At 44.7% G+C, this 24430-nt stretch overlaps 1 protein-coding gene across 1 annotated transcript in view; it reads right to left on the reverse strand.

Moving 5' to 3' along the window:
* Window positions 1-24430, reverse strand: part of LOC119178533 (neuroligin-4, X-linked) — an 82428-nt gene that overhangs the window by 26050 nt on the left and 31948 nt on the right. Inside the window, 3 exon segments of the mRNA XM_075867983.1 lie at window positions 1100-1218; window positions 11817-12301; window positions 17592-17965. Coding sequence (XP_075724098.1) covers window positions 1100-1218; window positions 11817-12301; window positions 17592-17965 — 978 coding nt within the window.

Raw genomic sequence — 24430 nt, forward strand, 5'->3', positions numbered from 1 at the left:
AACTCACAACTTCTTTAGGCAGATCAAATTTTAACCTACTCCTAGACTGCCACGCGTGAACACAGACGCACAGACAATCGAAGGAAATTTATTGTTCGAGCGTATGTTTAAAAAAAAGTAGTAATGCATAAGCACTTTCACGCTTCCCTTACCCGAAGTTGCGGTTGACGGCCCAGCTAACAATGAGCGCCAGTGAATTTCTAGTTGAACTTCCCTTGGGTTTTCTACGCCCACGTGCGAAAACTGACATTCAATGACGCTTCAAATTTCAAATTCTCGAGGCACGATGTATGCACATGCAGCACCCACTTGAGCGTATTGGTACAATATGCGTAACTAGTGGTAATGAAATTCGAGCACTCCCGAAAAGTCTCAGGAAACAGGATAAACAGCATGCGCGCAGGTTTATTTATGAAGGGAATGCGGTGCTGCACAAACCTAAATACTCTTTTAAAAGTATTTTACGCCTCGTCATTTATTTTTTCTTATGAAGAAAGCAACTCTGGAACTAAGAGGTTCTAAACATTTATATCTAAGTTATATATACTTTAATGCTTGTTTAGAGATCAGTCTTGTTCATTATTATCGACATTTCAAAACCTAGCAGTGACTGTACAATGCATACAATGAGTTCCGTTCTTCCTCAAAAGTATCTATTGCTGGCATTCATATCAGCTGAAGTAGTGCTTCGTTCTTGAAGGCCTTTTCCCTCCAAGTTCGCTTATTATTCCTTTGTACTCTTTTGGACATGACTCTAGTGTTGATGTATCTACCCCCTCCTCTAGTTACATAGTAGGGTGGCGCAAAATCTACACAGTAGACTGACTAAGCTGGAAGGAAGGATTGAGATTAACCTCTGCCCCCTCGCCCCTGATAGCAAGCCTTGCGCTCGCCTTGGGCAAAGAGCATTGTACCATGGTACTAGTCATCTGAATTGAAGTTAGAAGCAACGTGATGTTATGGCAATATTATTTGATTATAACAGCAATTTGGAAAGCAACGTTGTACGAAGAAGAAATTTTCATGCGTTGTCGTGAGCGATGATTGCGCGTAAAACTGTCGAGCGATGGGCAATTCAAGGAGATCGTTTCAAAGTGACGCTTTCCTAGAGTGAGGTACTTTTGATGCACAGGATCATAGGCAGGCCAGCCGACTTTTTCTCCACGTCCACCTTTGCTGCGTTCGATTTCTGTTTCTGTGGTAGTGAAGTTTGGTGAACTGCACAGTTAAGCAACAAAATATCAAGAACTGCTTGCCAGCATCTGAAGGCGGTGTCAGAGATCTCGGTAGAGCCTCTAATACAGACAATTGAACCCTTTCTGACTGTTCCAGCGCGAAATCTCTAGCGAAATGGTCATTGCTCGAAGGTTCGCTTCTTTTTTTTTTGCCACAAAGCAATTGTCCTCTCACCGCCCCTCATCATAATGTAATTACGGGGCAAACACAAAATTTATGTGACAACACAGGCGACAATGTGTCTTGCGAAGTGTAAAGCTACGGCTACGTTTGCGTAGAGCACGCAAGCCGCCGGTTTCCACTCTGCTGGGCGACACCTTAAGGCATTCTCGCACTCTGACGAGGTGCGTCAAGAGCACGCGCAAACCACGTCAGAACCGCAAACTTCCCCAAGGTGTCGCCCCGCCGAGGAAAAAAAATCGCTTGCTCGCGCACTCTAAACCACCGTGACCTTGGCTGTACACACCTGCCGGTAGACGCTCCTGTTGTCCACGGGCTTTTATGTAATTCGCGGGAATTCCGAACGCCTTCTTGCTCAAGCAAGGCTTTGGGTCTGCCTTTCACACGTTTGCTGCATCCGCTTGGTTAGTCTTTTTGACGAATAAAAAAGTGCTTATAGTCTCGGTATGCAAGTACGCATGTCAGTATAGGACTAATCCTAATAAAAGCGCTTTTCTGTGCACTAGCTATTCAAGACAGCAGCAACAAGCAAACCAGCAGAGGTGACGATAATGACAATCATAGTCCGAGATAATGATCTTGATGATTATGATGACGATGATGACGACGACGATAGCGATGGCAGTAGCAACAAATGTGTTCAGTTCGACGCTTTTGAATACAAAGCTTAAGTGCTTGACGTTTTCTTCGGAGGCTTTATTTCACCATTTCACTCTTCTTCAATTACTTCTTGCTGGCTCTTGATTCCCGAGCAGACAGAGCGTCCTCAAATCCTGCCATTGTGTGCTGCGCCTTACGATGTGCGTGCGTGCTTGCGCGTGTGTGTGTGTGTGTGTGTGTGTGTGTGTGTGTGTGTGTGTGTGTGTGCGTGTGCGTGCGTGCGTGTGTGTGTGTGTGTGTGTGTGTGTGTGTTTGTGTGTGTGTGTGTAACCTATTTTTAATTGGTAGCTGCTACCCTAACAAACCATGAAGCCATCCACTGCGATTTACTCTGAACAATCAACACCACTATCATAAAGAATGTACCGGCGCCGGAGGGTATGTTTATGTGCAAAAAATCAAAAGTAGTTGTATATAACGTAAACACGTGACAAAAGAAGCATTTTTCCTGGCTATCAACGGTACTTTATCTAACAAAAAACAAGACTTCCACTACACAAGACAAAATGAAATAAAATCTCACTTTATGGAGCAGTTTGAAAGAGGCCTTATGACGTCTGACATGACAAGAAAAACTTCATCCTTGACTGTGTTTTTCGTTTATATTCAGAACAACATGTTCACTTTAACGCCATCAGCAGCTCGACAGATCCAAGATCGGTCCACTTTAGTACACGAAATAGCGACCAATAAGCACGAAATATGACAGGAGGGTTTTATCTGAGAGTCTAACTGGGAACGCAACAAAAACAAAGAATTCGGTATGGTAAATATGAAGCGTTCTTTAGTAGTACTCGCCTACTTCTTAGGACTCATGTCTCTTTAAAAGCTCCTCTACAAGCGTCATGTTGAGGAAATGCCGATTATAGTTGTAGTATTAGCAATGCGCTTTAACGAAAACGCAATAAACATAACATCTATGAGTCTGCATGTTACTGTCAAATGTTGTTGAAGTACACCAATGGCCGCTGCTTTTGATATGCACGCTATCACACCGTAGTGTGGACATTGTTGCGATTAAAATGACGTTTGTGCTGCAGTGCTGATAGTAAGTCGGACTCTGAGCCGCCCTTTACAGGTTGGTGCGGGCGACGTGCCGCGCAGCTATACTCGATTGACACAATGACATCTATGTACAGCGTAACGCTTGGCTCAAAGCGAGAAGCGTGGCGTCGGTTTCTACTTTCTAATACTTTCGTATGAAATCAATTTTCGCATTTCGTGGGATCTGTCTCAATTTTTCACACACTTGCTCGCACATGCAAGATACACTGGTATATTATCTCTAGCATTTCGCTTCAACTGCCATCACTCTTGCAAACGTATGAGCCAGTTGTGGCTGGGATTTTCACTGATGCAGCAACCACCAATGTTACTTCAACTAGCACGTTCTATTTTAATGGGCCAAAATATTAATGATAGCGAAGAAAACCACTTTACAGAAGTCAGCCTGCCTGCATTGTTTATTTATTATGCATGTAGTTATTCATGATATATAATCGCTGCGTATCCCTTAACTGCGCTTTGATTTGTTTGTTATTTCACCGAAAAAAACTGTCGGAAATTTAACCCTACAACAAGAGCCCCTGGCCTGTGCGAATATTACAGCACAGCCTTAGGATAAGCTGGAAGAGCGACAATTCTAGAACCCATTGTAAATATCTTGTGGCTACTGACACTCTATAAATCAAAATTCTCGTCAAATCGCGAAGCACACGCTAAGCCGTTGTATTTATTTATTGAAAACTCACGGAAAATAACCTGTACAATGAAAATATTAGGATTGTTCAGTCCCTAAACCACAATATATTAAAATACAAAACATTGTAGTGAAGGGCTCCTGAAATTAAACCTACTTCGGTTCTGTAACGGGCATTGAAGTGACCCTCTATCACGCGACCAAGCTTGCTAAATTGCAGTCAGCAGCCGGGGAGCGTAATGACTAGACCACCATGGTGACGTAAATTATATATATATATATATATATATATATATATATATATATATCCCAATTGAAAAAACGTCCACTATTTTGGTGGATTATGGCAGTGGAAACGTTGGTGGCATGGCACATGGTGTATGGTGGCATATGGTGGAGCGTATGGTGGATGGCGCGCTCCAGCCGGCAATGGTGGAGCGACCGTCAGAACCACCGTGACAAGCTGCCAATAAAGAAATAATAAACAGTATTGTATAAAATAATGTATCAAGCACCCCGTAAAAAAAAAGCTGCGCCAGCGTGGGATCGAACCTGACACCTCCAAGTTTCGAACTGAGCACAATAATTACTGCGCCACGCCGACAGATGCCGTTTTGTCTGCTAAAGAAGTTCTAATGGCCGACAGCAAGGAAGATTTGCAGAGATTGGTGGAATTCTGCGGTAATGATTGATATGTGAGGTTTAACGTCCCGAAACCACCATTTGATTATGAGAGACGCCGTAGTGGAGGGCTCCGGAAATTTCGACCACCTGGGGTTCTTTTACGTGCACCCAAATCTGAGCACACGGGCCTACAACATTTCCGCCTCCATCGGAAATGCAGCCGCTGCAGCCGGGAATCGAACCCGCGACCTGCGGGTCAGCAGCCGAGTATCTTAGCCACTAGACCACCGCGGCGGGGCATTCTGCGGTAATGAGGGAGATGGGTTAGATTTCAGATTCAGTAAGGAAAAATCAGCAGTCATTATTTCTAATGACAATGAAGGTAGTGAGCTTAGAATACAGGAGGTCACGCTAGAGATAGATAAATACAAATATCTGGGCGCATGCATAAGCAATGGGGCCGAGCACCTAAGGGAACACGAAATATACGCGTCGATTAAAGGTAACAGGAATGCAGCGGTAATGAAAAACAGGGCACTGTGGAATTACAATAGGTATCATGTTGTGAGAGGAATATGGAAAGGGGTCATGGTTCCTGGTCTGACGTTCGGCAATGCGGTCTTGTGCATGAGATCAGAAGTTCAAGCAAGATTAGAAATTAAGCAACGTGCAATAGGTAAGCTTGCCTTAGGAGCTCACGGGAATACACCAAATCAGGGAGTACGTGGTAATATGGGAAGGACATCATTTCAGGGTAGGGAAGCTAGCAGCAAGATAAAATTTGAGAAGCGATTGAGAGAAATGGGGGAGGAGCGTTGGGCTAGGAAGGTATTCAGCTACTTGTACATGATGCATGTCGATACAAAAGGAAGGAAGCGAACCAGAAAATTGACTGGTAAATACTTGCAAAACGGCAGGGGGCCAAACCAAAAAGAATTATCGGTTAAGAAGAAAGTGAAGGAAGCTGAGACCGATATGTGGATAAATGGCATGATTAAGAAGTCCGCACTCGAGATCTATTGAACTTTTAAGCAGAAAATTGCCAAGGAAAGGATCTATTATAATACTCGGGGTAGTTCTCTACTGTTTGAGGCCAGGACGGGAGTATTGCGAACCAAGACATATCGTGCCAAATACGAAGGGTTAGGCACGGTATGCAGTGCGTGTGGAGAGGAAGAGGAAACTGCCGAACATTTAATATTGTTCTGTAAAGGGCTTCACCCTATAGTTCAGGATGATGGCGCAGAGTTTTTCAAAGCACTGGGGTTTAGAGACAGTGAGGGCAAAATAGACCTTAAGCGGGTAGGATTAACTAGAAGGAGGTTATCTGATTTGTGGCTAAAGTCCAGGCGCAAGCGAAAATTAAACCCTTCACTGCAAAGTATGAATCCTCATCCTCACTATTCCACCCACCCACCCACCCGTCCGTCCGTCCGTCCGTCCGTCCATCCATCCATCCACCCATCCATCCATCCATCCATCCATCCATCCATCCATCCATCCATCCATCCACAATCCATCCATCCATCCATCCATCCATCCATCCATCCATCCATCCATCCATCCATCCATCCATCCATCCATCCATCCAAGTAGTCAACTCAGAAAGTCACTGTTTAACTTCAGTTTTGTTTGTCGTTTACTGGGAGGGACGGGATCTGCACTTGCTACTAAACTTTGCACATTTGATAAACACGAACAACTGCTGTTTGTAACGATTGCCACTGCGATAATGGCAGCGGCGTTGTGTTTTTGTTACAATTTACAACCGCAAGGAAAAAAACAACTCATTGGACTGAGGAGCAGATAGAGTTTATTGGCGTTTACTGACAAGTTTATTATCCATTTCTCGCTCCTTCGAAAGGGCGATATCAGTTCAGGCTTTATTACACTACTATGCTCATTCAATAGATACGCCAACACAATTGATTTTGATGTTTTTCGCGCAACGCGCACCGCAGTCGTGCCAGCGCACCGCTGTTGCTCTGTCATTAAGAACAGCTACATAACGGCTTGTCCAAAACAAATGCAGTGCGCGAAAAACATTATGCTATCATATTGGTTCAGTAAGCGTACGAATTGACGTGTCTACGTTCTCGTATAAGAGCCAGTGAACCGTCGGCGAGTACGACCGGTGGCTGTCGGTGAGGCGAGGCGTACCTTTGGCGGAAGTGCTGCAAGCGTGTCGCATCGATGTTTGTCGCTTCTTGCGCGGACACCGTACACAATAAAAAAGGCTTCATTTAGGTTAAGTGATGCCACAGCTGTGCTGTATTGTAATTTTTTCTCGTCAAAATTGTGTATTCTGAAACCCAGAAGCGCCGATAACACTTGTACGGGCTCGGTCGGTATGACTAACCTTTGGTGGAAATCGTGGTGGTAGAACAGAAAGGTGACAGTCCAATTCACTGGGGCTCATCTCGACGCGTGTCGAAAGTTGAAAGTTTATGCGTATTCGCACGCACTTTGTTAACTTAAAGTTACGGCTCAAACAATAGAGTGTGCAAGAATTACTAGAGTTGCGTTTCTAGCGTGGCAGCATCAAGTGACCGCGTTGTGTTCTGCTCTTACATTGAAAGGGGCAATCGCTAACTGGAGCCAATTTATTTGTCGACAACTGCGTGCCGATGTACTGCGTGTCACTGCGTGTCATGTTCACAGTGACAACTCCATTCTTCTAAACATCTCAACAACAACAAAAAACACATCGCGGATGTCCAACTGATGTAAGTACGTGCGCGAAATGTAAACATATTCCCGGCCGCATACCCTATGCTCCACAAAAACTGAAGCGTTGTTGACACCACAGGAATTAAAAAAACAAATGTACTAGAAAGCGTAATGAGTAGCGTTGGTGTTTTTTTTTTACCGTAAACATATATCTCTGCGCATTCAAGAATGAAACACTACAAATAAGTAATTTCACATACTGTATTGTGCTTTTCATCATGCCACCGCCATCCTCCAAGCTTCCATCACGCCACCGTCATCCACCTTGCTCACCAAACCTTCCACCAAACACGTTTTGCCTCACCACCATAAGCCGGCATTTTCAACCGTCACCAACATTGGCTCGCCGCCACCACCACCATCTGCCATCATTTTTTCCTCTCTCGCCGTCATCAGCCATTATGCCCACTACAGTTTCCACCATATCCACTAATATTTCCACCATATCCACTACTCTTTCCACCATATCCACCAATGATTCCAGCATCCACCAACCCAGGATTCTCAATATATATATATATATATATATATGTGTATATATATATATAAATATATATATATATATATATATATATATATATATATATATATATATATATATATATATATATATATATATATATATATATATATATATATATATATAGGTAGCCAACCCAATATTCAAAACAGAAACTTCGATAACTCTATATAAGTGCCCGAAATTCGGGGAAAATATATTCTCTTCGTGAAGCATTTGTGGAAGCTGCATTACCATTACGAAGAAAATGATGAGAGCCTTACAGTAGGGTATAGGCCAACGCAAATCCTATGAGCCCAAATATAAACATGGCCAGCTTTACACAAATATAAAATGTAGGAGAACTGTTTTGAAAGTCTTGCAATTTCCGAATGAAAAACAGCAGTGTGATACTTAGTGAAGCACTGCGAATAAGACGTCCTGTGAAAATATTTATACTCAGAAACGCGCCCAGCATGCTCGGGGAAACAATAAGAGAAAGGGGTATTGCTTCGAGGTTAAACGCAATCCTAGCAGTATAACAGCAAGCTCCAGCTATTTGCAGCTTCAAAGTGAACTCATCGGCTGTACAGTGAAAAAGCAAGAGATGATGAGCATGAACAGTAAAGTGACGTCGAGAGACGATCGAAGAAATATTTCAACTTTCAACTACAAATACACACCAGAATATCTAGGTAAAGTCTTTTTTTTATGAAAGCAAAAAAAAAGCTTTTGGCAGGTGCAGTTCTTGTATTTTCAACAAATAATGAATCTTTGTCTTTTCAACTGATAGAAATCAAACGCATTTACCTGTCGAGAACGGTACGCTCAATGCATGTTTATATTATTAGAGAAGCAGCACTATACCACTGTCAATTCAGGTTCTCGATATGTCAAAGGTTTTCAGGAAGGAATCAGGCACGAACCAGACACAAGATGAGACAACACAAGAAGAAATTCTGACAAACGTCTGCTGACAGAACGTTAGTAGGCGTTCGCCCATATCTCTTTTTGTGTCTGTTTTGTTCACGCTTTATTACTTCCATAAAACATGCACCAACCAGCCCATAAAGAATTTCTACTCGAATATCAAACGTTCTACATTGCCTAGGCCGTTGATGTAAAGAGTAACGGCATAGTTAAAATGCCCACGTTTTCACTGTTCAGCGTAGGCATCCGGGCATGTACAAAGTCGTTCCAAGCAGCAAAAACTTATTAACGAAAATTGACGTTCGCACTGTTCCGCATGCAGCAAAGCTACTGCTGTGTGTTCCACGCAGCCACACAGCCACAGTGCCAGAGATCACACACTCGTGTTTTTTTTTTTTACATTCTACGCGCTTCTGATGAAAACCATCGGTTCGAGTGAGACGCATTGCAAGGTGCTCGGCTGTCGTAAGCTGTCATCGTCACTTGGCGCTAAGCAGGCAAAGTCACCTATAACATAGTCATCTAAAGCACAGCCACCTACACAAAGAGTTGTGGTAAACAAAAGTGAGGCTGAGTAGAAGAGGCGTCGTGATGAGGCTGATGGAAAGAAAGAACAGATGAGGAGAAGAAAGGCAATACTTTGCCACTGTATTCCGTCATAATATGCCACCGCTTCGAGTCACACTCGCAAAACAATGTATAACATAGCCTTGTACAACGAGGGGGGGGAAAGGGAAGCCAGCGGAAGTAATGTCTCGAGGCTCATCAGAAAAAGGACAATGAGAAGGGGAAAAAGAAATCGTGGCTAGCCATGTATGGCATTAGGCAAGAGTATTGTGTATAGCTTAGACGCGTATGGCAAGGGAGTGGAAAGGGACGTATGAATGAGGAGTTATTTGAGAGTGGAAAGGATTTGAAGGAGGAAGGAAAAAGGTAAAGTATAGCACAGAGATGCATAAAGTTATAGAGGCAGAACTACGTAAAGAAAACCATGCATAGCAAGGGGCAGCGTAAGAGAACAGACTGGGAGGGGCGTTGTAAGAGAAAGATGATGGAAAATGCGAAAGACGAAAGTAAAAAGTGCCACATTCATGTATTTCATCACGCGCGCAAAACCATTACAGCACAGCTGGGTTCAAGAAGGGGTAAAAAAAGGAAGTGAGCATGAGGAGGAGTCGATAAGGGTAAGTAGAATTGAAAGAATTCCTGGAAAGAAGGGGGTAAAGTATAGCATTATCTCGTTTGAGATTTGGCACACGGTGCCCTGTATGTCCTAGCCATGTATAGCAAAGGAGCGGGAAAGAGAAGTGAGGGTGAGGAGGAGAAATTTCACGGTGTTAGAGTATGTAAAGGGGGAAGGGCGAGAATAAAATTAAGAGACCCTAAAGCTTCGCCTTTTGGAGTTGAACGCGATAGCGACATCTTGCTCTTAATGTACAACTGAAAGACTTAGTGCATGAAACTTTTTTTTAAGTTTGCTATGCACCCACTACGTAGCCTTAAGCGAATAGGCGCAGTAGCATGTGTGCTTTTTTTAGTGAAGTACCAGCCTTGAACCACTGAGCCGCCTTCATATTCACATTATCTAACACCTGTTAGCAATGAACACTGGCACTACGCATTATACTGCAATATTTTATGTTGCATTGTGAAGCATGTATAAACGAAGCGTGTGTTTGTGAAGCGTGAAAGCTAGTTTCATTGCATTTCCAAGCAGAGGAAGATATTTTCACTGTTTTTACAAGTAGAGGCGTGGCCGTGTGGTAGAACATCCCCTTGCCGTGCAAACAACTCTTGTTTGATCCCCAGTTGGACCACAACAACTCTGGTTCTGTCCTCATTTCGCTCTAGAATCTTTTATACGATTTATTTGCATCGTTCTTAATTTTTTGCTGACGCATAAAACGATGATTTTTCCCTCACAACCAACGACGCCGACGCCGGAATTTCTGCGAAATGAGCTCATTAACGGTATTGGTATGGTATGGTAGTGCGTTAAAAGCACACTATACTCGTGTAGAGCGTCGCGCAAGCAGAACCATGCGTAACAGAGCTGTGTTATAACAAGAGGGCACAAAAGAAGAAAGACGGAAAGGATAAAGGAGGGGGATAAAGCAAAGAAGTCATGCATGACACTGGGCAGGCAGCAACACGTATAGCATAGCCTGTGTAACAGGGCTAGTAAAATGGGAAATAAGAGTGAAGAGGAGGCAAATGTGAAGGGGAGAGGGTAATGCATAGCATGGTCCTGCATGGTATTTTACTGGCAGAACTACCGAGAGCATAACCATGTATTGCAATAGTACATGAATAGGAAGTGATGGCAAGGTGGAGTTACATTAGTGTGAGGGGCAAGAAAGGAAAAAGGGAAAAAATATGTAGCGTCATATCTTGCTACAGATACAACATATCATTGTCATATATGGCATCAGACAGGGAGAGCCATGTATGGCGATTGATGATTTGATTTGTGGGGTTTAACGTCCCAAAACTACGATATGATTATGAGAGACGCCGTAGTGGAGGGCTCCGGAAATTTTGACCACCTGGGGTTCTTTAACGTGCACTCAAATCTGAGCACACGGGCCTACAACATTTCCGCCTCCATCGAAAATGCTGTTGCTGCAGAGAACCATGTATGGCACACCCGTTTGTAACAATGAGTTGGAGAAGAGGAGTGAGGCTGAAGAAAATGTAGAGGAGGAATAGAGAGGCTAAGGCATAAGAGTGTAAGCTATGCTGATTGATACAGAAGCGTAATACTTATAAACAGTGCGAAAATAACAATAGATTGTTCTTTTCGGGCTTTTTACTTTTATTAGGTAAAGCATAGCTAAGCCATGTATGGCACCACGCAGGCATTACTAGAGAATATTGTAAGTAAACTTGGCGCAGCTTTGAAATCTTCCAAAGCACTCACACACTCACACACTCCTCCGCTCAAGAAACACTCACCACAAACAGCACTCACAGGTACCATTGTACCACAAATATAGCTTATTCAAAGTTGTTCGGCGAGGACGGTAACTCGTCATTTTTTGTGTAGTTTGTGTGTGCTTTATGTGGCTTCTCAATGTAGAACATCAACGTCAACTGGAGTCTCGATATTCTTCGCGAAGTTTGAAGTTATTAGATTTTTATAAAAATTATTACACCTAATAAAAGCACATAAATTGAACACATGTACTTGATATGCACGCCAGTACATACACACAAAAAGGGTGAACATTGCAGAAAGAAAGGGCCGATCACACTCACCCCGTCCGGAAGAATCGCACCCAGTAGGACATGGTGGTCTCAGAGAGCGCGGCCTCCTGCTTGGTGTAGTTACCTTACAGCGGCGCACCTGATCCCAGCATGGGCAGGACAAGCACGTACGGCAGGTCTTCGCCGTGCACGCAGCCGTTCTTTTGCGTGAATGACGACTCGTCCGAGTGGTAGCCGAACAAGTAGAAGTGCGTCGTCGGCACGCGACCGCCGACCTTGTTGCCACCTCCCTTTTGCTGTTTAGCTGCCTTGCGGGCGGCCCCAGCTGCAGTGTGAAGCGTGCCGGCTTCAACGACGGGCGCCACGACGAGCGCGTCACTGAGCGCCTCAGCCGTTTCTTCGAGTATGCTGGCCGGATGCTGCACCGACTGGGTCCAGTCTGTGTATTCGTTGACGACGGTCAGAAAGATTTCCTGCTGGTGGAAGCTGTACAGGTTGCGCACTAGCGTGCGCAGAAGTCGGTCCCGGCGGTCCACCTGGGTAGTACAGCAGTTTTTTTTTCATTCCACTGGATTATCGAACCCAAGTCACTTTGAATCTATCTATCTATCTATCTATCTATCTATCTATCTATCTATCTATCTATCTATCTATCTATCTATCTACATCTGGGTGCTGTCATGGTCATCTCTATAGCTTGGCTTATTCCGAAATTGGGAAAGGAGGGCGTGAATGCACAACGAACATAGTGCACGGGTCATGACGTGACTAAAGTGACTATTGTGTCATTTACATCGGGAAATTACTCCTATCTGTCACGTGCGGCACATACCCACATACCAAGGCTTATGGTGTGTGGGAATGAGCCACAGGTTCACAGTTGGAGCCCGCATCACAGAAAATGCGGTGCCTGGGTCACCGGTGTCATGGGTGATTTGAGCATCTCTAGATAAGCAAACAATATAAAAGTACGCCATCTCTACCAAGGGAATGATGATGAAAAAGCTCGCCGAGATTTGATCGAGATAACCCGTGAGTTCTTTTGATGAGGCCCTTCTTGAAGGATGCCTTGTTACACAGCCCGCGCTTGTTACGCGGGCTGTTACACAGCCCACGCTACGTCAAATTCAGCGTCGTCGGGCACGTTCCGCTGCGGGCACTAGACGAGAGGAAACTCTTAATGGAGCATGGCGATGGCGTTGGCGCATGACGGGACGTTGTGGGTAGAGGCGATGGCAGTGTGCTTATTGTCAAACCACAAACGGTCACACAACCGTGTCCGAACGAGCGATGGTAGATGTCGCGCTTCATGCGTGCGTTGGTGTTACCAACCTCAGATATACCGACCGCTTTCGGCGCTCGACCACTGCTTCCCTCACCCGCTTCGATACGAGGCTCCCTTTCCGCCACTTGCGTGCCGCCTCAGCTTCGCGGGCTCTCACTTGGGTATCCGCTTGTCAATGAGCTTGTTTTGGTGGCGCAAGCCCTCGCCACTGCCGCCACCGTAGAATCGATGCTGGTGCAGTCTGGTGGTTGCTTCCGACGCTGTCGTTTTTCTTCAGTTTCGCAAGCTCTCATAGGAAAATCTTGGTCGCGGGCCTGCATTGGAGCCACGTCGCGAGCTTTCCTCACCGCTACCTTCGCTTACAAGGTGTTCTTCATAAGTAGCTGCGTGGAGATGTGCACTCGCTTAGCTCCCGGCAATGGGAAAGGAAGCGTGCCAAAAGCGCTCGCGCTCCATTTGAGAGCTATCGTATACGCCAAGAAACGTGCTCCGAACAAAAGAAGCTTGGCGAGGAAGCTCCTAAAATCTCGGCTCGAGCCGTTACTGAGCCCGGCATCCTGCATGACTTTTCTGTATTCTACCAGAGACCCCCATCAGCGTTTCAAACAGCATCGACTTCAGAGCATACACGATGGTCATGTCTATAGAACGTCAAGTGTGGTTTCAGTCATGGCTACCTGCTTTTATAAAGAATACAGGCAGTTTCGCGCCAGTGGTGCCAAGCTTCAAGAAAGAGAGAGAGGCAATAAGAATAAAAGAGTGCCTGAAGGAAGCACGGAGCTGTGTGGGCCTCTTCGTCTTTTATTTTTTCACGCTTTCATGTCTTTACTTATTTCTGGTCTCTATTCTTAATGTTTTTTTTTTTCGTGTCTATTTCTATCTCTGTATTTCTCTTCATACAGGTTTTGTTCTCTTTCTGGCTGTTTCAATCTTCACATTTTTTTGTTTTTTTCTATCTCATTTTTTTGCTTTCTCTGTCTGTTGGTTCTTTCTTCTGTTTCTGCTGTTCTTCCCTTCCGTAATTTGTTTCTTTTTTTGTCTTTCTATGCTTTGCTTTTCTCTTCCCTCTCCTCCTTTCTGCCCCACTATTGTAGTCTAGTCGTCATGGGGCTCGACTGCTAACTCAAAGGCTGCGCGATCAAATCCCGGCTGTGGCAGCTGCATTTTCGACGGAGGCGAAAGTGTTTGAGGCTTGGGCATTTGATTTAGGCACACGTCAAAGAACCCCAGGTAGTCGAAATTTCCGGAGCCCTCTACTACAGCGTCCCAAATAATCAAATCGTAGTTTTGGTAGGTTAAACCCCAGATAATATTGTTATATTGACCTTTCCCTCCACTTTATCACTTCTTTTTTTTCCTCCTGATGACTATATTATATAACACAAGAGTATTTCTTGTCCTGTAGGCGTTCCTTGATAGCCGAGTAGTTGCCATGCTTGCCTTGAAATTGTGGATACCTGGTGTCAAATCCCACCTCATCAGCAAAGTTTTTTCGTCAAGAGTTTCTGACCCACCGTCTTTATTTCTTTTTATTTTTCACGATCTTTCTTTCTTCTTCTTTCTCCTTCTAATTTTTCCTTGAAACTCTTTCTCTCTTTCTCTCTCTCTCATTATAGTTAATGCTTCCTACAACCAACCATTGAGCCCAGCGGCAGAGCGTTCACCAGCTGCATTTGATCGCAGATTGAAACCATGGTTGGATATGCTCATGATTGAAGGCGACAAGGTAAGTGCGCGCTGGCCAAGTTATTGCAAAAAGTACTAAAAGCGAGCTTGCTGCCATAAGACGTTAGCATGACTTTTGTTTTTTATAGCTAATGCTGTACGAAATCAGTGCGTATGCCACTATCGTGAAGCATGCATTGTTTTTCTTGCCCAGTTATTTGAGGATGTTTTTTGCCACAAGCTTTACTCTAAAACGCAGACATAGCAAAAATACAGGAAACGACTCGCTCCGCCAGATCTCTTGAAAGTACATAAGCACAAGCGTTTGAAATTTCCGTGCTAAAAGAGCAGGGCGGAGCATCGCAAGAGACCACCGAAGAGGAGGCTGTCTGTAGTATAGAGTCACCACGTATGGTACCTTCTTTCTTTCTTCCTATCCTTTGGGGACGGCTTGTTGCCATTCATTACCATGACCGTAACACCGTGGCTCGAGTTTTCGCTTCGGCCTTCTTGGTTCCCTAGGGCCTGCATCTGTCTTATTCTGTAGGTGTGGTCGATGTCCATGTATACACGTCAGGCTTCGTTCATTGACGAACAAAGTGGCTTCCCGGTGGTCTCACCCGAGAAGTAGCCACTAAAGCAATCCGAGCAGCTCTAGCAAACCCACTAAATAACCCATGAGAATAAGAGGCAAACCGAGTCCGGAAAGCCAGGGCAGAGAGGCGTCGTGACAGGCCTTCTTCCGGTGTTTTCTCCTGAACATGGACAACAGAGCCCCAACCTCATTCTTTTTTACCTCTAGGCCGAAATTCGTTGTTTGTGGCCAGAAAAGTAAACAGACAGAGAAAGCAAAAAACAGTATGTCATCACGAACAAAAGACTTGAATGTATACGGTTGTACACAGCAGGATGACATCTCTGGCAAAGTCTGGAAAGTCTGGCTACTGTGCACGGTATGTAACACGGCATCAATGGATTTTCGGTACTTTTAAAGCTGAGTTTTGTGATAATACAAATCAGTGTTATCACGCCAATGAAACAAATATTAAGTATAATCAGCCCTGAAATGTGTGGCACATTCAATGTTTCTTTGTATATAGCAAATTGTAACAAAGAGCAAAAGAAGTGAAAGAACGGTCCCCCCCAAAAAAAAGTTCCTCGTCCACCATGCATAACTTGAGAGGCAATGATGAGGCGTGACACTGACGTAAAAATGTTTTAAAAGGGCTAGTGGTGTATACTTACAATGAATGTGACAGCATGAAAAGTACAATTAACGTCAGGTGCAGACAGATTTCCAAATTTCTGCAAGCCGTTCATTCCGAAGCCATTCACGTTTATAGTAGCAAACAAAAGTCAAGTTAATAATAATACTAATAGTAATTGATATTATACTGTACAGGCAATCAAGTACTCGTATCTTGTACCACCTATTGGACGTGCAAGTGCAGTTTCTGTATAATATTGAGAAAACCACGGGCGTCGATTCTAAGCTCGAAGAAGCCTACCATGGCCGCAAACAAGCGAAAAACTTATATATATATATATATATATATATATATATATATATATATATATATATATATATATATATATATATATTTATATATATACCCGGCAAAAAAGGCAAAGACACTGCAGCCGTTGCTTTGTTTTATACTGACCGTATGAGTATGAATGTTAGTTCGGTGAAAGCTTGGAGGCCAGAAATCTGAGTCGTTCATTCGTTCCCAGAATTTGGTAACATGTGCACATGCTTAGCGGTGTCCGCGAGTCCCCGATAAGGGTTCCAAGGAAAGCTCTTCAGGACCAAATACAGTTAGTTCACTGTCTGTCTATTTGATGAACAGAACTTTTTATTGACATTCATCGGTGATCCAACATACCAGGGACCTACAGGAACAGCCCAGTGAAATAAGAGTTGCGTGCCACGATGCACGTTGGTTTCGAGGATAGTTGACATGTTTTCTGGTTGGAGAGTGCGGAACATAAAAAAAATGCCGGAAAATAATTGCGAATGATGGGGTTTAACGTCCCAAAGTCAGGGAAGCTCTACCAGATATGCATCCGATTTTATGTCCCACGCAGAGCAAAATGTTCAGGAGCCAATGGAGGGAAAGAAGTGATATGCATGCATAACTTCGGTATGAAATTAAATGACGCAAAATGTGTAAATATTGAAAAGCGATGCAGGTTAAGAGGGATGGCTTTATCGTATACAGCGACAATCTGGCGCTATACCGGACTGCCAACATCTGGGCTCCGTCAATGGCAGTAATGGTGCTATCTTCGTCGGGTGTGGGGGAATGGTACATATCAGCCGCGGTAAAAGTCAAACTTGAACTTGCACTCAAATACAAATAAACAAACGTGCGTATCTACTTTGTCCCTGCAGGGTATCGTAAGATGAGGCCCTGGAACAGCCGCTTCATACGCAAAATTGAAGGCATAAAGAAAAAGCAAGCAAGAAAAACGGGAAGTTTCAAAACACACCAGATTTCACTTAGTTTCAAAATTATATTACACATTGCTGCAGAAATTTAGTTTCGTGCTTATAAGCAGATAAGATCTGATGGCAAAGTACGTCGCATCATTGTGGTGTGTTTCGACATCATTTTCATTGCAGTGTCAAAGGTGAGAGTGACACTGGGCAAGTAGACTAAAATAATGAATCGATCAAAGCTCAGTCAAAAGGAAAGGAATAAAACGTTCCATCATTGTGGTGTGTTTCGACATCATTTTCATTGCAGTGTGAAAGGTGAGAGTGACACTGGGCAAGTAGACTAAAATAATGAATCGATCAAAGCTCAGTCAAAAGGAAAGGAATAAAACGTTACTATGAATGCAAAAAAAAAAATGTTGACGCTAGCGCTTACCTCAAAGCCGTGCTTCTCTTCGTAAGCCGTGAACAAGAAGTACGCCTCGAAGCGCACTACACCGAACAGAAGATCGTAGTCTGCGTAGGACGAACGTGGCGAGGACATCTCGTGACGGGGCTCAGCAGGAACCACGGTGCCGTCGACGGTGGGGCCGAATGCCGAGAGGTGTTCGGGCACGGCAAGAGGGACGTCGACTAGTTCGCGTACGGGCCGATGACGTAGGCAGTCTCCGAGCGCGGCGCCGGTGCCAGACTCCGAACATCCCAGCGCCCTGCCCACTTGGCGCGCGTACCGCACCGCGTCCCGTGCGATGGCCCATGGGCTCAGCGCCGAACCGGACATCATCACAGCACGCTGAAATAGTCCGTTATCTGCGGGAACAGTAGAAAAGAACAGAAAATAGATTTGAGAGTGACACAATGTCTATTGAGTTGTGTGTTTAGAGAAAGTTTAGTCTATAGTGGGACGCAATAAACCTATTAAACGAGAACCTACATAGGGAGAACAGGAAGTTTCTTAACGAAACACCTTTATTTTAAGCAAAATATGCAAGTTGGATGGCACTGACATGCAACATGGCACACTGTAAAACAACTTGATAAAAAATTAACGTTTGTTTCCTATTCTTTTTTTTTCGGCGAGTGTAGCCTGGGGCAAGCTTTGGTTCTTCTTAAACTGAGTTTTCTTTATTACAGAAAACTAGTGACCGGTGAAAGAGATGCAGTGTTCCGGTAAGATGGTGAAAACTCCTCAGAGAAAAAAAAAGAAGAGTGCAAAAAAAGATGAAAAACAGCAACAAAAAAAACGCAAAAGGCAACGCGTATTCATGTTGAGTTAAGTACATTAAATAACGCAACGTCAAACTTGTTGCGACTATTATGTTGAGAAAATATTCGCGGCTTTCAATCTTTCTTATATATACTTTCTTTGTTTCTATTTTTCTCTTTCTTGCTTTTTTTCTTTTTTTGAATTTTTTTCTGCTTCTTTTAATTCGTTAACTCGATCGTTCTTGTTTTGTTATTTTACTTTCTTTCTTTTGTTTATTTGTTGTCTGTCGGCCACTGCCGTCTTAACATCAGCGAGATATAACACGCGTCAATGCATAAAGCAAAAGAGGCCACACATTTTCTTTTGTAAAACCGAGGCATCGAAGGCGCCAACACGCCTAAACTACGGCGAGGTAACCTGTCCCAGGTCTTCAAGTTGCAAAATTTTAAAAGGCACTGCAACACTCCAAACCACGCGTTGGTATATATCGGCTACCAGGTGCCTACACACTGCAGCGTACTACGTTCGCACCTCACAACGTGGCACTTGGACAAAACGAGCGGCTTTTAGGCAACGCTTCGCCTTCCATAGATGTCCTCGCTTTACGAGGACGCTGCAAGCTCCTCGCGGCTAGAGCACGGTTTAGGAATTTACGACGAACGGCCTTCTTTACGGCCGCGGCGGCTGCCGATCAACGCCACGACCTGGCGCCACAACCATTCGCTCAGAGCCAAGCCATACACGGCTTTTCCTTGTTAGCTGATATAGAAACCACGCTGAAGTAAGGGTAAAGAAATACCTACGAGCAAAATAGGCCTACAAGGAGTAAAGAAGATAACAGTCAGATGCAACTGCAGCAACGGTATCAGCAGTTTCCCGCCCAAGCACAAGCAAAAGTACATGAAAGGGTTGGGATCACTTTCGTTGTACTCATGATATGTGGGGTTTAACGTCCCAAAACCACTATATGATTATGAGAGACGCCGTAGTGGAGGGCTCCGGAAATTTGGACCACCTGGGGTTCTTTAACGTGCACCCAAATCTGAGCACACGGGCCTACAACATCTCCGCCCCCATCGGAAATGCGCCGCCGCAGCCGGGATTCGAAACCGCGCCCTGCGGGTCAGCAGCCGAGTACCTTAGCCACTAGACCACCGCGGCGGGGCTTTCGTTGTACTCCATCCACGGTTCTTTTTTTTTTCGTGCAAGCGACAGCGATCAGCTTGTGATGTCCCTGCTTTAGTAACCGCCGTGACCCGAACTTTTAGCCGGGCACTTTTGACGTCGCCGAAATGACGCCGTCTGGTAGGCTCCTTTGATAATGACGTCAAGCTCCGCGGTTGCGCTTTCTTTTTCCCGTCAACAGGTTCCCGCTTTTTTTTTCAACCCTCAAAGAATCACGGCATTTCGTAGAGTAGACCACGTCGATCACGTTTTCGGAATATTTATTATTATCAATATTATAGCAGAGCCGAATATTAGCACAGCCTTTATTTCGAAAAACAATTCCCGCGCTCCTTTCCTACGCCTTACCAATACTCCTCTCCGCGCAAGACGCTGCTAGCATGCAGCTCGTTGATTGGTCTGAACCAGTCATGACGATAGGCTACGTCTTTCTCTGGGACAGAGAAGGGTGACGAAGTCCTGCGAAAACTTGAAACCAGCTAAAACCAATGTTATAACCGCTGTACTTCTTTAGTAGAGTACGTATTCGCAAAATTCTTGCGGCCAATGCATCGTTCCTTAAGTTTCGAACATCCCCACTCGTTCTTTATCTTTTTTGTCACGAAGACCTATATTTTCCCGCAGAAAACGCTGCAAAGATAACTGATAAAAAAACATGCTACTCTTTCAGAGAGAAAACCCCATTATGCATGGTTTTGGCTTCTCAAACTCAATAATTTCTCGGTTTTGTGGTACGCTTTGTGCGCTATGTTTAATGCTGCTAGTGTAACGTCAAAGCACCAAAAATGCTGCAATAATAAATTAAGTACGGCATCTTCATAGATGCACGAAAGGCAATGTGAGATCCCATGTCACTGTATAGTGCTACTCTTGCACAACAATTTCCTTAACTACAGAAATATTCTTGGCATGGAAACCCTGCTGGGCCAATTTTTACTTACTGAGAAACCAGCAATGACAAGATAGGGGCTCCGCTCAGTTTATTATTCATGCGCGCGACGACACTGATATGGAAGACGATGACAGGAAAAGACGATGTCAGGTGAGCTCTTAGCGCATCATAGAAGCAAATCGAATCGCTTTCTTCGTGTTATCGTTTCTTACACTGCCAGCTAGAAGAACCAATATGTGCTATTCAAAGTTCTGAGGAGTTCACAGCAAATCAAGTAAGCGTGACTTCTAATGCTTCCACACTCGAAAGAAATAAGAGAAAGCAACACGATCTCATTACATTACCCGACAAAGCGTCAATGCTGCTGTTATTGACTTTCTTCTATTTTCAGCGCATTATCAGGTTTATCGACTAGTCTTGTTAACCTGAAGTGACACACACAAAAAATAAAAAAAGTGGCCATTCAAGCAACATAACGGAGGTTTTAATACCAGAGTGTACGGACTTTCTAGACGCCCGTCCTCAATCGATAGCATAAGTGCATCTAACGGGTGAGTGGTGGCGTTATCGACTGGTTTAAAGTCTCTTTCCTGGCGCGCAAGTTTTGCTTTTTGCGTCGCGCTACCGTCAGAAGATATTGCAAAAAGAGTAAACGCTTTATCGCAATGATGCCATTTATTAGCAGTGTGACACGTGCAGCACTGAAGCCATGTTTGCCCACGCAGTGACACGTCAAAAAGTATGAAACAAAGCAGGCAATAAATCTGACGCCAGCTTAGCAATAATATTCTATGAAGCTATATTGAAGGGCATTCTTTTGCTAGTTTAAAAGGTGTTCCGTTTTGAAATGTCTGAAATCTTTCGCTGGTTTTGAAAGATTCCAGACTTTTTAAATTGGAACAATGGCTTTCAAAGAGCAGTAATTTAGTTGAATAAAAAGCGTGGCACGTTTTAGGGAATTTCGCAACCGCAAGAAGCAGCAGTTTAATATAGGGCGTCAAATTTCATAAAAATATTTCCAGAAAACTGCATAGGTACAGCAAAATATAGTTTAGAATATGTATCTCATCGCCAATTAGAGATATAGCAGTCTTTAGGTGCATCTAATGCATATTTCTATTATACCAATGAAATAAAACGTGTTAGACGTTTAATAATACTGTTATTGTGCGTCTAAAGGTCTCTTTTAGGTGAATTTTTTATGTCAGTTTTCAATAAAACGTCAGCGACGTATTTTCGTCACAGATGTGTCAATTATGAATTCGACTCTATGGCATGACAAACAAAAATGACGAGAAAGTTCTATTGCTGGGAACTGAAACGACGACATCTCAGCTCATTACATAGGTGTCCATCCATCTACTCACCACGCTGTCGTCGCATACGTTCGAAACTACACAAACACGCCCTAAACTTCTTGCAGATTTTCTTTGCATGGTGGTCTTGGTAAAGGCGGCTCTGGATGAAGCGATATGGTGCCCCCATATGGGAGTGATAAAAGAAACTGCTGCGTCGTGAGAGCTCCAGAATTTTCACTCGTAGCAATTGTGTTTGGAGGCGAACTTTTGCACGCTCGATGGACGCGTGGTGCGCTTTCACACTATCACGCTAAGCGCACCACACCATGGCTAGCGACCTTTCTCACGCTTAGAGACTGTGTAGGAGATAAGTTGTACTTACTTAATGCGCCATTCTCCTGTACATTAAATGCCTTTCTGGCCGTTAGAAATATTCTAATATGGAAGCGGAAAGGAGATATCGTACCGACGCGCATTTTCAACCAGGTGACAAAGTATGGATATGGACCCCAGTGCGTCGGCGTGGACTTTCTGAAAAACTTTTTAGCCGCTACTTCGGGCCTTACAAAGTACTCCATCGTGTAAGTGATGTAACTTACCAAGCCAGATCCGCTATACATGGGAGCTCAAAACGCCGCAACCCTACAGAGGTTGTACATGTAGTCCGGATGAAGCCTTACTATGAAAGATCACCGGAAGACCAGTGACGCCTACCACAAATCTATTCAATGCCTGCCGCATCGGAACGATGCGTATGAGGAGGGGGATTATGCCGCGGCATAGTGCCTGCATTCAAACAACGCGCCCATCACCGCGCGCACAGGGACATACAAGGGCGCCTTCTAGTGTTGCGCAGAGACGATGATGATAGCACGAGAACCCAGCTGGCCCCGGCTGATGTGCACCACGCGCTTGGGACTCCTCTTGAAGAAGTAGAAGAAAGAGACATCTTTGGTGTTGTGCTGTAACGTTCTACGACCATAGTCCCTTTGAGTTGTGGGCACAGGTTCGCCCGTTAATAAATACGTTTTATTACACCCCGAGTCCTTCAACAACGTTACAATATTTCTTGTGCTATATGGGCTTGACACTTTTGCTGAGTATATTTACTGATGCTCGGCATTAATTAGCTAATTGCGAATATCAACATTCCCTTTTCATTTCGCACTACGTGAATTACTTAGCCCCAAGTTTTCGCGTTTCAACTGATGAGTACTGCATACGGAGAACTTGCCTTGGCACTTATGAGAAGTTCAGAGATCAATGCGAAGGTGTACAAAATACACTAAGAACCTAACTGTTCAGAAAATATATGTAAAATGTGCAATGAGCCAAGAAGCTTCAGTTTAATTTGTTTACTCAGCTACTACCAGCGGTTTTGAATGGAAGGCGACTGCCTACAGTATGCAGGGTGAAGGTAGTGTCGCGGTGTTGCACGAGCATTCCAGACACTCGCATTTGGTGTTGTTGCAGCTAACGCACTGCACACCACGCAGGTAAATTTATGTCGTTATTCAGGAAGCCGTCCCTTCCTAACCACTCTTAACAACACAAAGCGAGCCTCCACCCCTTCCTCCCACAGTACACGCACGAAGGGCAAGCAAACACCTGGCAGAGATGACGCCAAGTACCTGCTCAGTGAATGTCTCTAACGGCTCTAATCAAGTTTTCCTGCCAAAAGTATATACTGCAGCCGGCGCCACCTTTGAAGACCATCGCGTTGGCAATAAAATAAATGAAAGGAGACGCAAGCCGCACCTGCCAATCAAAAATGGGTAATGGTGACGTTGCACGCCTGTCTTGATCGTATCAGGATATATATTGTTACGACGCGCACGTCCGATGACGTTACGAAGGGCGCTACCAATCTCACCGATGCAACCACTGTTTCGAAAGACGGCGACGCCAACACGGTCCCGAAGGCGCCACTGCTTCGAACTCCACCGGAAAGGTCACCTGCCGTTTGGTAGCGTAGGTCTTTCAGCTCGCGACTGCTTCTGCGCAGAGCTGAAAGACGAGCGGAACGACGGTAAGTTAAACAAGGTTTATGTACAGCATATATACAGAGGCATTACAAATTTGGCACTGCGGCCGACAGAGACTCGAAGAGCCGAGCTCTCCTCTCTAACACATGGGTCTGCTCTCAAATGGATCTGCTGTCAAATGGGGTCTCTCTCGACGCGCCGCAGGGCTTCTTTTATATGCCCCGGGTCCAGCCCAAACGTCCAACCCGAAGCGCCGCTGGTCGCGAGGTCCGAATCCTCCAATGAGGTCGCCGCTGGGCCGCGTCCTTCTTTCTCCTCAAATCTAGAGAGGCTGCGCTGCAAGTGGCTGCACCCAAGAATGAGTGACGTCGCAAGGCATTGCGTCATACCCGCCAGACAGGAAGGCGCCAGTTGTTTACTCGACGGGCTCGCTTGCTGAGGTGACTCACTGCACGTGGGCGACAGAAAGGCGCCGCGCGTGTTTACGCCGTTGAGTTGTTCGCGTCAGGCGGGCTAGCCTTGACACAGATTGCCTTTTTCAGAGGCACGTACGTCCACTGTGGACTCGCAGGCATAACAGCACCCCCACCGCCAGACAATGCGCCGAAAAGACGAGCTGCTTCCACGTTGCTCGGATGACAGGCGCGCTTGTTCGCCAGGTCCCTCCAGGTTTACCTCCAGGGCCATGGGGAGAATGCAGCTCCAGAC

The sequence above is a fragment of the Rhipicephalus microplus genome, chromosome 1 (assembly GCF_043290135.1).
Source record: "Rhipicephalus microplus isolate Deutch F79 chromosome 1, USDA_Rmic, whole genome shotgun sequence".
NCBI lineage: Eukaryota > Metazoa > Arthropoda > Arachnida > Ixodida > Ixodidae > Rhipicephalus > Rhipicephalus microplus.